The sequence below is a fragment of the Aphelocoma coerulescens genome, chromosome 1A, assembly GCF_041296385.1.
Source record: "Aphelocoma coerulescens isolate FSJ_1873_10779 chromosome 1A, UR_Acoe_1.0, whole genome shotgun sequence".
Lineage (NCBI taxonomy): Eukaryota > Metazoa > Chordata > Aves > Passeriformes > Corvidae > Aphelocoma > Aphelocoma coerulescens.
Window position 1 is genome coordinate 4,926,721 of NC_091014.1, and position 13,639 is coordinate 4,940,359.

At 47.7% G+C, this 13,639-nt stretch overlaps 2 protein-coding genes across 4 annotated transcripts in view; both read left to right on the top strand.

The window, feature by feature from the left end:
• Positions 1-48: 48 nt before the first annotated feature.
• On the top strand, positions 49-7,871 carry ATP5F1C (ATP synthase F1 subunit gamma). Of its 2 annotated transcripts, XM_069034609.1 has the most exons (10): positions 49-154; positions 1,812-1,846; positions 2,773-2,904; positions 3,260-3,464; positions 3,910-4,053; positions 4,433-4,497; positions 5,121-5,276; positions 6,234-6,330; positions 7,133-7,170; positions 7,732-7,871. In XM_069034609.1, exons 1-9 carry the CDS (start codon positions 111-113, stop codon positions 7,137-7,139), a joined length of 885 nt encoding a protein of 294 aa, XP_068890710.1. In that variant the 5' UTR covers positions 49-110; the 3' UTR covers positions 7,140-7,170; positions 7,732-7,871. The 2 variants fall into 2 exon arrangements, with proteins under 2 accessions (XP_068890710.1, XP_068890716.1); XM_069034615.1 differs by lacking the exons at positions 7,133-7,170; positions 7,732-7,871 and having other exon boundaries at positions 6,234-6,334.
• A 2,397-nt stretch (positions 7,872-10,268) lies between these two features.
• Positions 10,269-13,639, top strand: part of TAF3 (TATA-box binding protein associated factor 3) — a 114,668-nt gene continuing 111,297 nt past the window's right edge. For both annotated transcript variants that reach the window (XR_011156149.1, XM_069034629.1), the window contains exon 1: positions 10,269-10,511. Coding sequence is in view for 1 of the 2 variants with exons in the window: in XM_069034629.1 (XP_068890730.1) it covers positions 10,346-10,511 (166 nt within the window). In the remaining variant the exon portion in view is untranslated. The remainder of the gene's footprint in view (positions 10,512-13,639) is intronic.

Sequence of the window (13,639 nt, forward strand, 5' to 3'; positions counted from 1 at the left end):
CCGCCCCCTCCGGAAATGGCGGCGGCGCCCTGGAAGCGGATCCCGGCGGGGCTGCGCAGGCGCGGTGCGGGCGCGCTGACCTTCAGCGGGGCTGTGGTGGAGGCGCCGCCATGTTCGCCCGGGGCGCCGCGGTCGCGCTGGTCCAGCCGCAATGGTACCCGCACGGGCTGGGACGGGCGCTGTGGGGACGGGGGGACGCGGCCCGATGGCCGGGGCGGCTCCGCGGGGTGAGGGGGGGATGGTTTCCTTCGGCCGTGCGGCGCCTGGGGGCGGCGGGGTCGTGGCCCCGGGCGGCCCGTGAAGGGCTGTGGGCTCTGAGGGGTGGTGGCGGAGCGGGCACCGGGAGATGAGGGCAGCGGGGACCCGCAGGGATGGAGGGTTCGTCCGCCGTGAGAGGGAGCGCTCGGCCGGGGTGGGTGAATGGGACAGGCGAGGGTTAAAGGACAGATTTGTACATGGCAGGAGACCCTGCTCTGGACGGGAAGTAGTGCGGCCTTCTCTGCTTCATTTTAATGGTTTTAGAAACTAATTGAATTATATGCAGCTTTGTTTAAAATTATTTTTTTATTTCTAATTTGCCCTTCTAATGCCCTCGTTTGCTCCGTGCCATTACCCGAGGTGGTGGATAATGCATTAAATCTCCCACTTTACTCGGCAGTGCTGAGGCGCCGCCTCGAGTCCTGTGGCCCGTTCGGGGCCCCTCCGTTCGGGAAGGACATTGGGGTGGTGGAGCGAGTCGGGAGAAGGGCAGGGGAACTGGGGAAGGCTCTGAAGCCCAAGTCCTCTGAAGAGTGGCTGAGGGAGCTGGGGAAGCTCAGCCTGGAGAAAAGGAGGCTCGGGGGTGAGTGACCATATCACTTCACAACTCCGTGACAGGAGAGTGCTGTCAGGTGGGAGTTGGCCTCTTCTGCCAGGCAGGCAGCGACAGGACACGAGGACACAGGTGTAGGATGGACATTAGGAGCAACTTCTTCACAGAAAGCGTGATTAGACATTGGAATGGGCAGCCCGGGGAGGTGGTGGAGTCACCGTCCCTGTGATGCCTTTTCCTGGTATTAAAATGAAGAGTCAAACACGGTTAGAAGGGAAAAAGGGATTTTACCTTGGTATTTATTTTAAGGATCCTTAGGTGCACTATGTCTAGGTCAAATGCACCTCAATGCACACCTTCAAAAGATCTGGTATATCATTATAGATCTTACTAATTAGCATATCTATCAAAAGTTCCCCAATGAGAGGCTTGAATGAGCCCCCCCCTCCCCAAGGAGCCTTCCCCTGGATGGTTCTGTCTTAGTTTACAGAATGTGTTCTGGAGAGCACCTTGGGGTCTGGGGCACACTAACCCCTACCTATGAAGCTTCTAAGATGTTTCGTCTCCTGGCTGAACAAACAAGTCCAAGCATGTAGGCAAAAAGCACTAAGAATACAGAAGTTGTAAAAAGGTATAACGGGTAAAAAAAAAGGCAAAAATTCATCATGGTATCACATCACCTGGAGGTGTCTAAAGAGAGACTGGATGTGGCACTCAGTGCTGTGATTTAGTTGATAAAGTGGTGTTCGGTCATAGGTTGGACTTGATCATCTCAGAGGTCTTTTCCAACCTAATTGATTCTGTGAAATTGTATAAATGAGGGAAGGATGAAGGTGTGCATACAAGCCACAGGTCAGAGTGGCTTGTCTCCACCACAGATGTTTTTTAAGAAACAGCAAATCTTGAATTTTCATTGTTCTGAAAGGGACTTGCCCTTGGCAGGTGTTGGTTTGCTGGAGAGCTAGTGAATTATCCTAATTTATCCTGCATTCCTTCTCAGGGGCCAAGTCAGGAATATGGCAACGCTAAAAGACAGTAAGTAAAGGTTTTGTTTGCTTTTAAGAGAGGAAGAACATTGCAGGACAACCATATGTTAAAATGTAATTCTGCTTAACCTCTGTTGAGTAAAATGGTTGTGATACATTACAATGACATATAGGCCTGCAGTCCTAATTACATTAAACAAGTGTCCTTCAGAAACAGAATTGCTTGAAGGGGTTTTGGCATTAATCTAGATGTCACTTCATGGTTTTACTCAAATATATTTTAAAAATAACTGTATCATGTGTGCTAAACCAGATTTTTGCTTATCTCTAAGAATTAATTTAGTTTCTCTTATGTTTATTTCCTTGTGATTTTATGCAGCATTTGGGGGGAGAAAGGTTTGACTGAATGGGTCTAGTTTGATAATACTTTCTTAAACCATTCCTCATAGTTCTTATCTAAGGATATTGCCTTGGAGTTGTGGTAGTCTATGGGATACCTGTTTTGGTTTCTTTTTCCATTAGTGTTTTTATAAATGTCATTTTACCACAGTCTAAACAGAGGAGGAAATTTATTCTGTCTTCACACTACAGAGACTTTTTTTTGTTTGTTTCCTCTGCTTGTCATCTGTGAAAGATTACATTATACCTCAAATGATATATTTGTGAAACAGGTAGATGTGGAAGCAAAGAGAATAGTAAATAGACTGCATGTTGGGATAAATATTAAATGAATGCTATGTCTGAAGGAAGCAACATCTCTGTTGTAAAGATGAATTTGTGTTAGCCACATTTTTACTGCTTTCTTACAGTAAATACTGAGGTCTTTTTTGAGGTTTATTTCTGCACTGTTTATTTTTTTTTTTCTTTGAGGAACATGGCAAAATAGTTTTGGGTGGCTCTTGCTGGCATTTTGTTGTTTGGGTTTGAGTCATTATGCCCAGTACAGTCTGTGACCTTCAACTCTTAACCTTGCAGTCACCAGGCGTTTGAAGTCCATCAAGAACATCCAGAAGATCACCAAGTCCATGAAGATGGTTTCTGCAGCCAAATACGCAAGAGCTGAGAGGGAACTGAAGCCTGCGAGGGTCTATGGAATAGGGGCTCTGTGTGAGAGAACGTTCTTGCACTTTGTCATGTGGGAGCAGAAGAGGAGGTTTTCACAGTGGTGATTAAATGCTGAGGCTTTTTAACCTTCCAGTAGTCTATTTCCAAAAGAATTTGCACAGTGAACTTCACTGAGTGACATCTGATCAGAGCTGTGTCTGGCTTTGAGCTGTTTCTCGCTCACATCTGGTCTGACCATGTGCAAACTTGGAACAATCGTGAGGGAGATAAAATTAATCTGGCTGAGGTCTGAAGGCCCTTTGGAATTGTTTTTAGTTAGAATAATTCCGAGTATTTTTATTACTTGCTTTTTTTGGCACCCTTGAGAAACTTAATCATCTTTTTTTTTTTTTCTCAGCTCTCTATGAGAAAGCAGAAATAAAGGCACCTGAGGACAAGAAGAAACACCTCCTTATTGGTGTGTCCTCTGACCGAGGCCTGTGTGGTGCTATCCATACGTCCATTGCTAAAACCTTGAAGAATGAGATTACTAACCTCTCAAATGCAGGGAAAGAGGTTATGGTGGTTGGAGTGGGTGACAAGATCAGAGGCCTGCTTCAAAGGTAAAAAGGGTGGGGCCCAGAACTCACACCACAAAAGAGTTTTGTTTGGAGTTTTGTTTGTTTGTCTGTGGCAGAAGTTTCAAGACCATTTAGAAGATTGTGTGCCATTGGCAGGAAATTCCGTATAAGGGAACTGTGCTAAATTCAAGTTTCTGTAAAAAAAAAAAATTGCAAATATCCTAAAAGTGGTTTTGATCATCTCACAATTTGGGAAACTTCTGCACAGCACTATTATATTCTTGAAATAAAAGTCTGAAAGCAGGCAACTTTTGAAGCTATTCTAATTTAACTAAAGGCAAAGTTTCTTTCAGACATTAATTCAATAAAACCTTTAGTTCTGAATGCTTCTAAGTTACAGACACTTATTCCTAGTAAGTCAGTCTTTTTGCTTCCTTGTACTGTAGAGCATCCACTTGGTTCTAACACAGGTTTGTTGTTGCTGCAGGACACATGGCAACTATTTCCTGCTGACATTCAGAGAGGTAGGACGGAGACCTCCGAGCTTTGGAGATGCTTCAGCCATTGCTTTAGAGCTGTTAAACTCTGGGTATGAATTTGATGAAGGTTCTGTCATCTACAATCGTTTCAGGTAAGGTTGAACTGAAACTTCAGTAGAAAAATATTTGGTAGAATGCTTCAAAGAGTATATTGGCCAGATGAAGTTATATGAAAACTGACTGATTTGGCATGTTCACTTTACTCCTCGATCTTGTTGTGTGTGAGGAACTTCTGGGTTGTTTTTTCTAGTGGCTGTGGTTGGAACTCCCTTTTGACTTGTGTATAATGAAAGCTTTTATATTTACAGTCAGCACATCATTATATCCATGTGGTATCCGAGATCTTTTCATCAGGGTTATCACAAAACTTTGTGGCATTAGAAAGCCAGAAGTTGTGTATTCTAATTTGATTTTAACCATTCAGTTTAGAGTTAGTTGAACTGAAGAGCCTATTTTGCTCTTCTTGTACAGGTCTGTCATCTCTTACAAGACCGATGAAAAGCCAATCTTCTCCTTTGAAACTGTGGCTGGCTCTGGTAAGTAGGGAACTAGAAACCACCAGTTACATGCAGTGCTAAATCACAGGAAAAGTACTCTGAAAATGGGAATATGGTATTAAAGCATCTTATTATGGTGCTTGTATCACAAGTTTAACAGATGGTTTTATCTTGGCCAAGATCAGTTCACGGCTGGCTTACAAAGGTGCTGTGGGGCAAGGAGGTTAAAAGGAAAGGTGGTACTAATTCTGGTTTGAGATTCTGTCTCAAGCAAGAACTGTGCATATGTAAACTCTGTCAGGTCATGACTTCCAGCATGAGCAACCTGAGTACTGAGTGACTTTGCACTGCTCGCTAAAAATACCCCAGAATGTTTCTGCAGCATTGTATGGGAAGATTAAACATAATATGGCAATAATGTATTTTGTTTTGGTCAGAACTTGACTTTCCTAATGTTAAATTGAATTAAAACACATAAAATACAGAACAAAATTATTACTAGCAGAGAGATTCTGAAGGTACACATAATATATGAAGAAAATCCCTCTGTGCTGCCTTAAGTATTGAAACAGCCCAGCCAAGTAGTCTTCTCCATGTCACTGTATTTTGCTGGAAGCAGTAAATCTTGGGTGTCTCTAAGTCTGCTCTTTCATGTTTTGCAGAAAGCCTGAGTATCTATGATGATATTGATGCCGATGTGCTGAGAAACTACCAGGAGTTCACACTAGCAAACATTCTGTACTACTCCCTGAAAGAATCCACCACCAGCGAGCAGAGCGCCAGGATGACTGCCATGGACAATGCCAGCAAGAATGCTTGTAAGCTGCTCCCTGGGTTTTCCAGGACTTCAGTTGTTCAGCAGGAAAGTGCTGATGTCCCTTTGTGTAATTCTGTGCTTCAAAAATCAGCTATTTTCTCTCTTAATTCCATTTTGAGTAGGGTTTTTTTGAGCCAATTCAGCTGCGATTCTATTTCAAACGTGAATTATATTTAGCCCCTGGAAAGAGGAATTGCTGTCAAGAAAGAAGCCCAGGACTGGAAGTGAAATAACAGATTATTTAAAAGGCATATGAAATACTAAACTAATCTTGTAATGGCTAAATATTCTCTATGCTCCTCTCATGTGGCTGCCCTGAGGATTTCCTGAATTTTTATGAATCTGTACCTACCGGTTCACCAAATATAATTAGTGCAGCACAATTAAAGGTGGGGAACTTGAATAATAGTTACATACCACCTGTCATGGAGCAAGTAGAGAATATATGAGTATTCCTTGGAAGGATACTGGTGATTGTGTGAAGCTGATGTGATGTGCAACTGAGCTGCCTGGAAGGGTAGGCATGGCTCTGATGACCAGCTTGAAAGAAAGAGGTGATACCTTCTGTGTTTAAAAATAATTGAGAAAAAAATAATAATTCAGAAAAATCTGTCTCCTTTTGCCTCAACTTGAAGGAAATAACAATGTAGTTAATTGACAGTGAAATCTAATTTCAAAGCAAATGATGCATGCTTGTGTTATGTTACAATAAGCTATGTCATATCTGGTATTTACAAGTCTGCCAGCTGTTCTGCAGATGTTTCACTGACAAGGCAAATTCTCAGGTTCCTAGATTGTCTACTGCTAATATTACCTGTAGGGAAAAAATGTCAGGTGCACTAAGCCTCTTGATTTTTGCAGTGGTTTACAAGACAGTTGGATATTCTGCCCATGCAGCTTCTCTTTATCTGCATTTGAACATCATTTTGTGTTTAAACTCCAATCTTACTTTTTCCAGCCGAGATGATTGACAAGTTGACCTTGACGTTCAACCGTACCCGTCAAGCCGTCATCACCAAGGAGCTTATTGAGATCATCTCTGGTGCTGCTGCTCTGTGAGTATCTGTATGAACATGCAGTCAGAGCTGTTGCAGTCATGTGCTGCTTGTGTGCCAGGGTAATGGGCAAAGTTTGGGATTGTAGACCCTAAAACCAGAGGGAAGGCAGTCTGTGGCATGGCTCCCAAGCTGTTCAGCTTGTGCAGTTCTACTAACCAGAGCAAAGTTTGGCAGTTCTTTCTGACAAGATACAGTTAAAAAGCTGTTAAAATAGATCTTCAGCCTCAACACCAGGTGAGGGTTGTCCTCCTCTTTGGCCTTTGGTGGATTTTCCCCCTCCTCCCTTTTACCTGGACATTTCGTACTTTGCCTGGTCAAATAGCCCAGTAGTGTTGAGTGGGAGAGAGTGAATGGGGTGACTGAAATGATTTTGGATAAATCAAGTGTTCAGAAGCTGAGAGTTTGGGGGTGTGTTTGCAAGAAGGGAATTTCCAGAATCTATTGTTATGGAATATGTATTTTGCTTGAAGTTCAGTATTTTGCTCGTTTGCCTAAGGCTGAGGTTTTGTGCAGGTGTGTGCTGCAGGTTACAAATTTGTGGGTTTGAGACCACAATTTGTAACTGCATGTAGCTCCCGTGTATTACTGTAACAGTCAAAAATTTGTGCTCTGTATGGAAATACATGTGTTCATATCCTGTGTATTTACAGAATGCCTGGAATATGTATATTATTTTGGTGCTGTATTGTGCTCCTCACAATACATTTGTGGTCATAAATCCGTGCAGAGTTTTGCCTGAATTTGCATGAGTTGCTTCCTAACCTGCTTGTTCTGTTTTTTCTCATAATACCATAACCAGGGATTAATCGGAAAAAGAGGTTCAGCCAAATCCAAGAGGTAAAGTTATGTCATAGAAACTGCATTGTGTTTTAAAATGAATTAACACAGAAAATCTGAAGTCAAATGAGGAAGTCAGAATTCGGTGGTCTTGGTCAGACAAAAACTTCTTCCTAAAGAGCTGTGAAATTGCCCATTTATAGTTTGAATGCCTGAACAAAGAGTTCTTAATTTTCAGTAATTATAAGGAAAATATGTCCATATATGGAGCATAAACCCACATTAGATATAATTTTCTGTGGGTTTTTTTTCTGTATTATTGGATTCATTTGCAATTACTGTTTGAATTTTTGCATGGAGCCCTGACTTAATGCAATGACTTAAAAATGTCTGTATGTAAGATGTACCTAAAGACATTTCTGTAGCAAAGTGAACATCTTCAAAATTTAAAATGCAAGGAAAAATTCAAAATCTAAAATGTAAGAAAAAAAATAGATTTGATGAATAGTTTGGGGGGTGGTAAGGAATATTAGTGAAGTATTCAAACTGGGGGAGATAACAGTTTAAAATAAATACATAAATAAATGAAAGGGTTTTAATTTGTTTCAATTTTCCTCACAGGTGAAGAGGAGCTGTTCTGAGCATATGTGGTTTAGCCTGCCTGTGTCTGTGTTAACAAGACTGCTCTGTTATCTTGTGAAGAAGTGGAAAAGCCCCAGAAATCTGTAAATTCTTATAATAAACCACCTTCATGAAACAGATCCTTTTGACTGTCTGTGGAGCAAATGCTCTTGGAGTCTAAATATCTGGGTTGGGTTTGGTGTGCTTTGAAACTTTATTTTTTAAAAGGCTGTGCTCTACATTTTTGATTTATTTGCCATGTGAAATGTGTAAGTGGATGTTTCTTTTGAAGAGTGGAAGAGATTTTCTGACTTCATGCAGTCTTTGAAAGTGAAGTGACCTGCTTTGACAGGTACATTGTGTTGTAGGCTGAAGGAGGATACTAGAATAACCTCTTCATCCCACAGTTACAACACTGATCTCTCTTATTTGAATTTTGTATTGCTACTATTTCCAGATGTTCACTTCGTAAAATTAACTGATCTCATTAGGTGAGTAACTACATTTAGAATGCCCACTGTTTACAGCATGGTCAGTGTGTGTATAGAAATGTGTATGTCAGAGGGCTGGGGCATCTCTGCTGTGGAGACAACCTGAGAGTTTTGTTCAGCCGGGAGAAGGTTCCAGGGAGACCTTCCAGCACCTGAAGGAGCTCCAGGAGAGCTGGAAAGGGACTTTGGACAAGGGCATGGAGCAACAGGACAAGGGGGAGTGGCTTTCAACTGACAGGGGGCAGGGTTAGATGGGCTATTGGGAAGGAGTTTTTTACTGTGAGGGTGGTGAGGCCCTGGCACGGGTTGCCCAGAGAAGCTCATACTGGTCCCAGTATGGAGGCCTGAGGGGCACCACCCTCAGGACCTTGAGCTGCTGACCAGAGCAGGAGCTTCAGGACTTTGTTCTGGGTCCAGGTCCTGCTCTTCAGGCTACAGATGTGAGATGTGTGACTGATAAAACAGACTGGGCTCTTGACTGACTGATCAACAGACTACTAATAAACAAAAGCGCAAATTTGTGAACTAATTAGGTTCTAATACTACTATTATTTACAGTTCTGTCCTCTGTGCTCTGATTAGTTACATGCAACTACTGAGTTACAGTTTAGCCCTTGTGTATCTCCACAGCCACCACTGGGTAACAGCTCTGCTGCTTCTCCTTGTGCCTCCTACACCACTCAGTTACAGTAAATTTTGTTTCTGGATCCTTTTTGCCACTGTAGTTCCATCCTTTCCCTACTTGTTTTTTTTTCCCAATTAAACAACTCACCCAGTAACACTTTTTCCGCATTGCTTTGGTGTTCTCATGCTAATGTTTCTACTGCCCAGGTAATCTTGGCCTTAAATATCATTATTTACATACCTGTCTGCTTACAGGTAATCTTGCAAGTCCCCTTCAAGTGTTGGAAGGGGCTCCAAGTTCCCCCTGAAGCCTTCCTCAGACTCCACTATCCCAGCTCGCTCAGCCTGTGTCCAGGGCAGAGGTATTTCACTCCTCGGGGCATATTTGTGACCTCTGCTGGCCTTGTTCTGGCAGCTCCATCCTTTGAGTTCTGAGTTCCCCAGAACTGATGCAGGACTCCAGCTGCAGTCAGAGGGCAGAGCAGAGGGGAGGAATCACCTCCCTCCATCTGCTGTCCAGTTATTTAATTAAGGGTCTTCACCCAGAAAGTTTAATGCCAAGGTCCTGACAGTGAACACCTGATGGCTGCAGGTGTGATCTGCCTGAGGAGACTTAACCCTGCAGTGAGGGGAAACACAGCGAGGGCGAGCGCTTACATCTGCCTCCTCCATCCAGCTGGAAAGAAAAAATGAGAAAACCTTCTTGGGCAGTGTGTTCAGGGCTCTGCCACCCACCATGTAAGGAAGTTCTTCCTCGTGCTGAGGTGAAACTTTGTGTGTTTTAGTTGATAACCATTGCTCTGTGTCCTGTCACTGGACACCACTTAGAAGAGTCTGGCACCATCCTCTTGACAGCTGTCACTGGGATATATTGAGATATTTATATCTATTTGGAGGTATTGAGATTATGTATAGAGATCATAGACTCACGGGCTGGTTTGGGTTAGAAGGGACCTTAAGGATCATCTTGTTGCACCCGCTGCAAGGGACAGGGACACTTCACTAACCCAGGTTGCTCAGAGCCCCCTCCAACCTGAATATTTGAATATTGCCAGGATTGGGGCATCCACAGCTTCTCTGGGAAACCTGTGTCCATATTTCACCACCCTCCCAGTGAAGAATTTCTTCCCCATATCCCGTCTAAAACTACTCTCAGTTTGAAGCCGTTCCGCCTTGTCCTGTCACCGCATACACTTGTAAATAGTCTTGCCACAACCTTCCTGTAGGTTCCCTTCAGGCACGGGGAGACACCTGGCGATACTGAGATACTGCTATTGATTATTTATATTATCCCGACCCCAGCGCGTCCCCCCAGCGCTGCGGGACGCGGCATTTGGGCACTGGGCGCTGCTTCCGCGCTCCGCGCCCCGCCCCGCTCGATGCGCTCGGCGCTGGAGCGGCGCTGCCTGGCGGGGGCGGGGCGGCGCCAAGATGGCGGCGGCGATGGCGGCGGTGGCGGGCGGTGCGTGAGAGCTCCCGCGGCCCCCGGCCCCGGCGGGATGTGCGAGACCTACTCCCGCTGGCTGCTGCGGGTGTCGGTGGCGCAGATCTGCCAGGCCCTCGGCTGGGACTCGGTGCAGGTCTCGGCCTGCGACCTCCTCACCGACGTGCTGCAGCGGTACCTGCAGGGGCTGGGCCGGGGCTGCCACCGCTACTGCGAGCTCTGTGAGTGCGGGCTGGGGCTGGGCCGGGGGGGATGCGGCTGGACACGGTCCTGGGAGGCCACTGTGAGTGGCCCTGCTGAGCAGAGTCCAGACTGAGTGAGCTCTGTGAGCCCTGACAGTCTCGGCCATCCCGCCAAGGAAGCAGCGCTGGGGGCTGCCGGGGCAGGGCAGGAGCACGGGGAGGTGGGATCTGGGCAGGGCAGGAGGGCACAAGGAAGTGGTTTGGGGCAGTGCTGGGGTCTGGGGGTTAGGGCAGGAGGGCACGGAGGTGGGATTTCGGTAGTGCTGGGGTCTGGGCGACAGTGCAGGAGAGTACGGGGAGGTGGGATTTGGGCAGCGCAGGGCGCTGGGGGACAGGGCAGGAGGGTACAGGGAGGTGGATTTGGGCAGCCCTGGGAGGGGGTCTGTGGGGTATCAGTGGAGGCGTGGGAGGGGCAGCTGGAAGCTGCTTGTCAGGCAGTGCCAGGAGCTGGGGGTGCTTGGCAGGGGAGGGTTATGGAGGTGTGGTCATTTGGGTAGGGCAGGAGAGTGCGGGGAGGTGGGGTTTGGGCAGTGCTGGGGTCTGTGGGTCAGTGGGTGCGAGGTGTGGGTTTGGGGAAGGTCAGCCCGTGGGCCGGGGCTGGGGGCTGTGGGGAAGGGGAGCCAGGCTGTGGAGCAGTGCACAGGACTGAGAGGATGGGGAGGGAAGCCGTGGGGCACTGCTGGGACGCAAGGGAGCCCTGATGCCGGGGAGGACTGTGGTGCAGTGGGTCTGGGTATGGGCGAGGAGTTGGGACTGTGGGGCTGGAGGTGGAGGAAAGGAGGCTCTGTGGCTGTGGGTCTGGGGTCTGGGGACTTGGGGCAGCTGTCCCAGTCTTCGGCTACAGCGTGTAGGGTGCTGGGGAGGGGGAGACACGAGTCCAGGAGGGGGAGAGGGGACTGTTGGCCCTATTGCTGGGCTGTTCTGAATCTGGAAGGGAGGTGAACTGGGGGGAGAAGGGGCAGCCAGTCCCCTTTCCTGGTGGGATGTGTGCATGGGAGGATGTGGTGCTGTGTTGTTGTGGCTCATCTTTGGGTTATCTTTTTTGCTCTGGGGGCAGTGGTGATGGGGCTGTGGGGGCCCACTGCAGGTGGGGATGTATGTGTAGGGTTCATTGTTCTGGCACAAGGGGAAGTGCTGAGGTTGGAGGGTGCAAGGTTTGGACTCCCTCCTGCATGGGTAGGGAGAGGTGTGGCTGGAAGTCCTATTGCTGGGGCTGGAGTGCTCTGGGTTGGGAATGTGTGTATAGAGGGGGGAAGCAGTGGTACTGTGGGACTGGGAACACGTGTATGGGGAATGTGGGAAGGCAGGGATGTTTCTTGGGGGAAGTGGAGCTGTAGTGCATAGGATGTGGGAGTGTGACAGGGCTGCACATGGTGGGTGTGGAGTACATGTGTACAGAAGGGGTGGATTTGGCTGGGGATAATTTAGTGCACGTGGCATGAGGTATGAGTGTCCTCATGTGGATGCAGTGGAAGAGGTTTGGCTGCATGTGTGGGGGACTGGAGTTAGCCAACGCTGCCATTGAGGTGCTGCAGAAGGAGCTGGATGTGATGGTGGGGGGCAGGATGCCCAGGGCCTCACTGGGTTTGGGGTGAGATGGTGCTGGAGTGGGAGTGTGGAAGGGGTAAGTTTACAGCAAGTGGGAGAAGAGAAAGAAGAGAAGTCTGGGAATCAATGCCAAGGACTGCTGGCTGTGTCACACAGGAGTGTGGTATGTGAGTGTTGATGAGATTGGGAAGGGAGTACCACTGCTGGGTCTGGGTCTATAGTATAGGATGCAGTTGTGTGTCCCTTGGGATTGTGAGTGTCCCTGCAGAGCCTGCAGTGGAAGTACTGAGGGGTTGGATGTCCTGCTGGTACTTGCAGAACATGGGGTGTGGGAGGATGGGATGTCCAGTTGCTTTCTGGGTCAGTAATGCTGCAAGTGGGCATGAGAGGGTGGTAGGGGTGTGCTGGGTCTGGGAGTGTCAGGAAGGGGTGCTGATGGGTTGGAAGGGTGAGGGCAGGTGGCATTCTGGCAGGAGAGGGAGGCTGTCAGGGTCACTGCTGGGTCTAAACACAGCAGATGTTGTGGAGAATGTGGAGCAAGGCTCAGGCTGTCAATGTGGTTGGAGGGTCATGAGTCTGTGTGTGTGGAGGCCTTTGCTGCCCTACATGTGGGGCAGGGAGGGTGTCATGGGGCAGAGATTGGTGTGCACAGAGGTCCTGCTGGATCTGTAAGTTTTAGGAGGGAAATGAAGGGAAATCTCCATAGCAGAGGGACTTTGGGGAGCAAGGGAACCCTGGAGAGGTGGGTGTAGGCCGTGTGTGCCTGGAAAAACAGGGCTGCTTGTGCCTCCTGTGCCAAAAGGGACATGTTCCCCCTTCCTTTGGCACGCTGGAGAGCTGTGGCATTGGGGCAGCTGCTGCATGTGTCCTGTACTTGTGGAGGGGAAAGTCCTGGAGAGCCCCTGGGACAGAGGTCAGAGTAGTTGGGTCTGGCAGGGGTTGGATCTGGAATGGATAATTGATTGCTTGCCTGAAGTGCTGGACAGGGAGAAGGTGACTCACTGATGGTGGATTTGGGGCCGCTGTAGCCACCACCAGTTCGGAGAATGTGCTGTGGCCTGCAGGAGGTTACTGGAGAGGTAACAGGGATGGGCAGCACCAGTGGGAGCATTTGCCAGCACTTCTGTCCAAGCTGTGGGAACTGTGCTAATGAGGTGTCACAGCCACAGGTGAGAGGAAAATCAGAGGCAAGCTGCTGTCAGCTGCTGGAGGGTTGGATGCAGCTTCAAGATCCAAGGAACTGTGAGGCCTGTGTGTGTTGGATTCCTCTGCAGGGGGGAGTTTGGAGAGTGTGCGGAGCTGGGAAGCACAGTGTGGGTGGCTTGGTCAGGAGAGGAGCAACCACAGGCTAGAAGTGCTGTTGCTGGAAGTTGTGTCCCTTCTCTGAAGAAGGCAAGAGAAGTTTTCACTGCTGCAGGGATCCCCCATGAAGCAAAGTGATGTGCTGAGTGTACCTGGTCCTGCCTCTGCTCCATCATTTCAGGAATAATTGAGATTGAGTCTGGCACTGCCAGTGTCACCAAGCTTAGAAGGGACTTGGTGCTGCAAACTGGATTTCT

Excerpts from the sequence above, each read along its gene's own strand:
- ATP5F1C (XM_069034609.1), top strand. The coding sequence starts at position 111 with ATGTTCGCCCGGGGCGCCGCGGTCGCGCTGGTCCAGCCGCAATG. Across the intron at positions 1,847-2,772 it reads TATGGCAACGCTAAAAGACA|TCACCAGGCGTTTGAAGTCC; the intron begins GTAAGTAAAGGT and ends TTAACCTTGCAG. Across the intron at positions 4,498-5,120 it reads TGAAACTGTGGCTGGCTCTG|AAAGCCTGAGTATCTATGAT; the intron begins GTAAGTAGGGAA and ends CATGTTTTGCAG.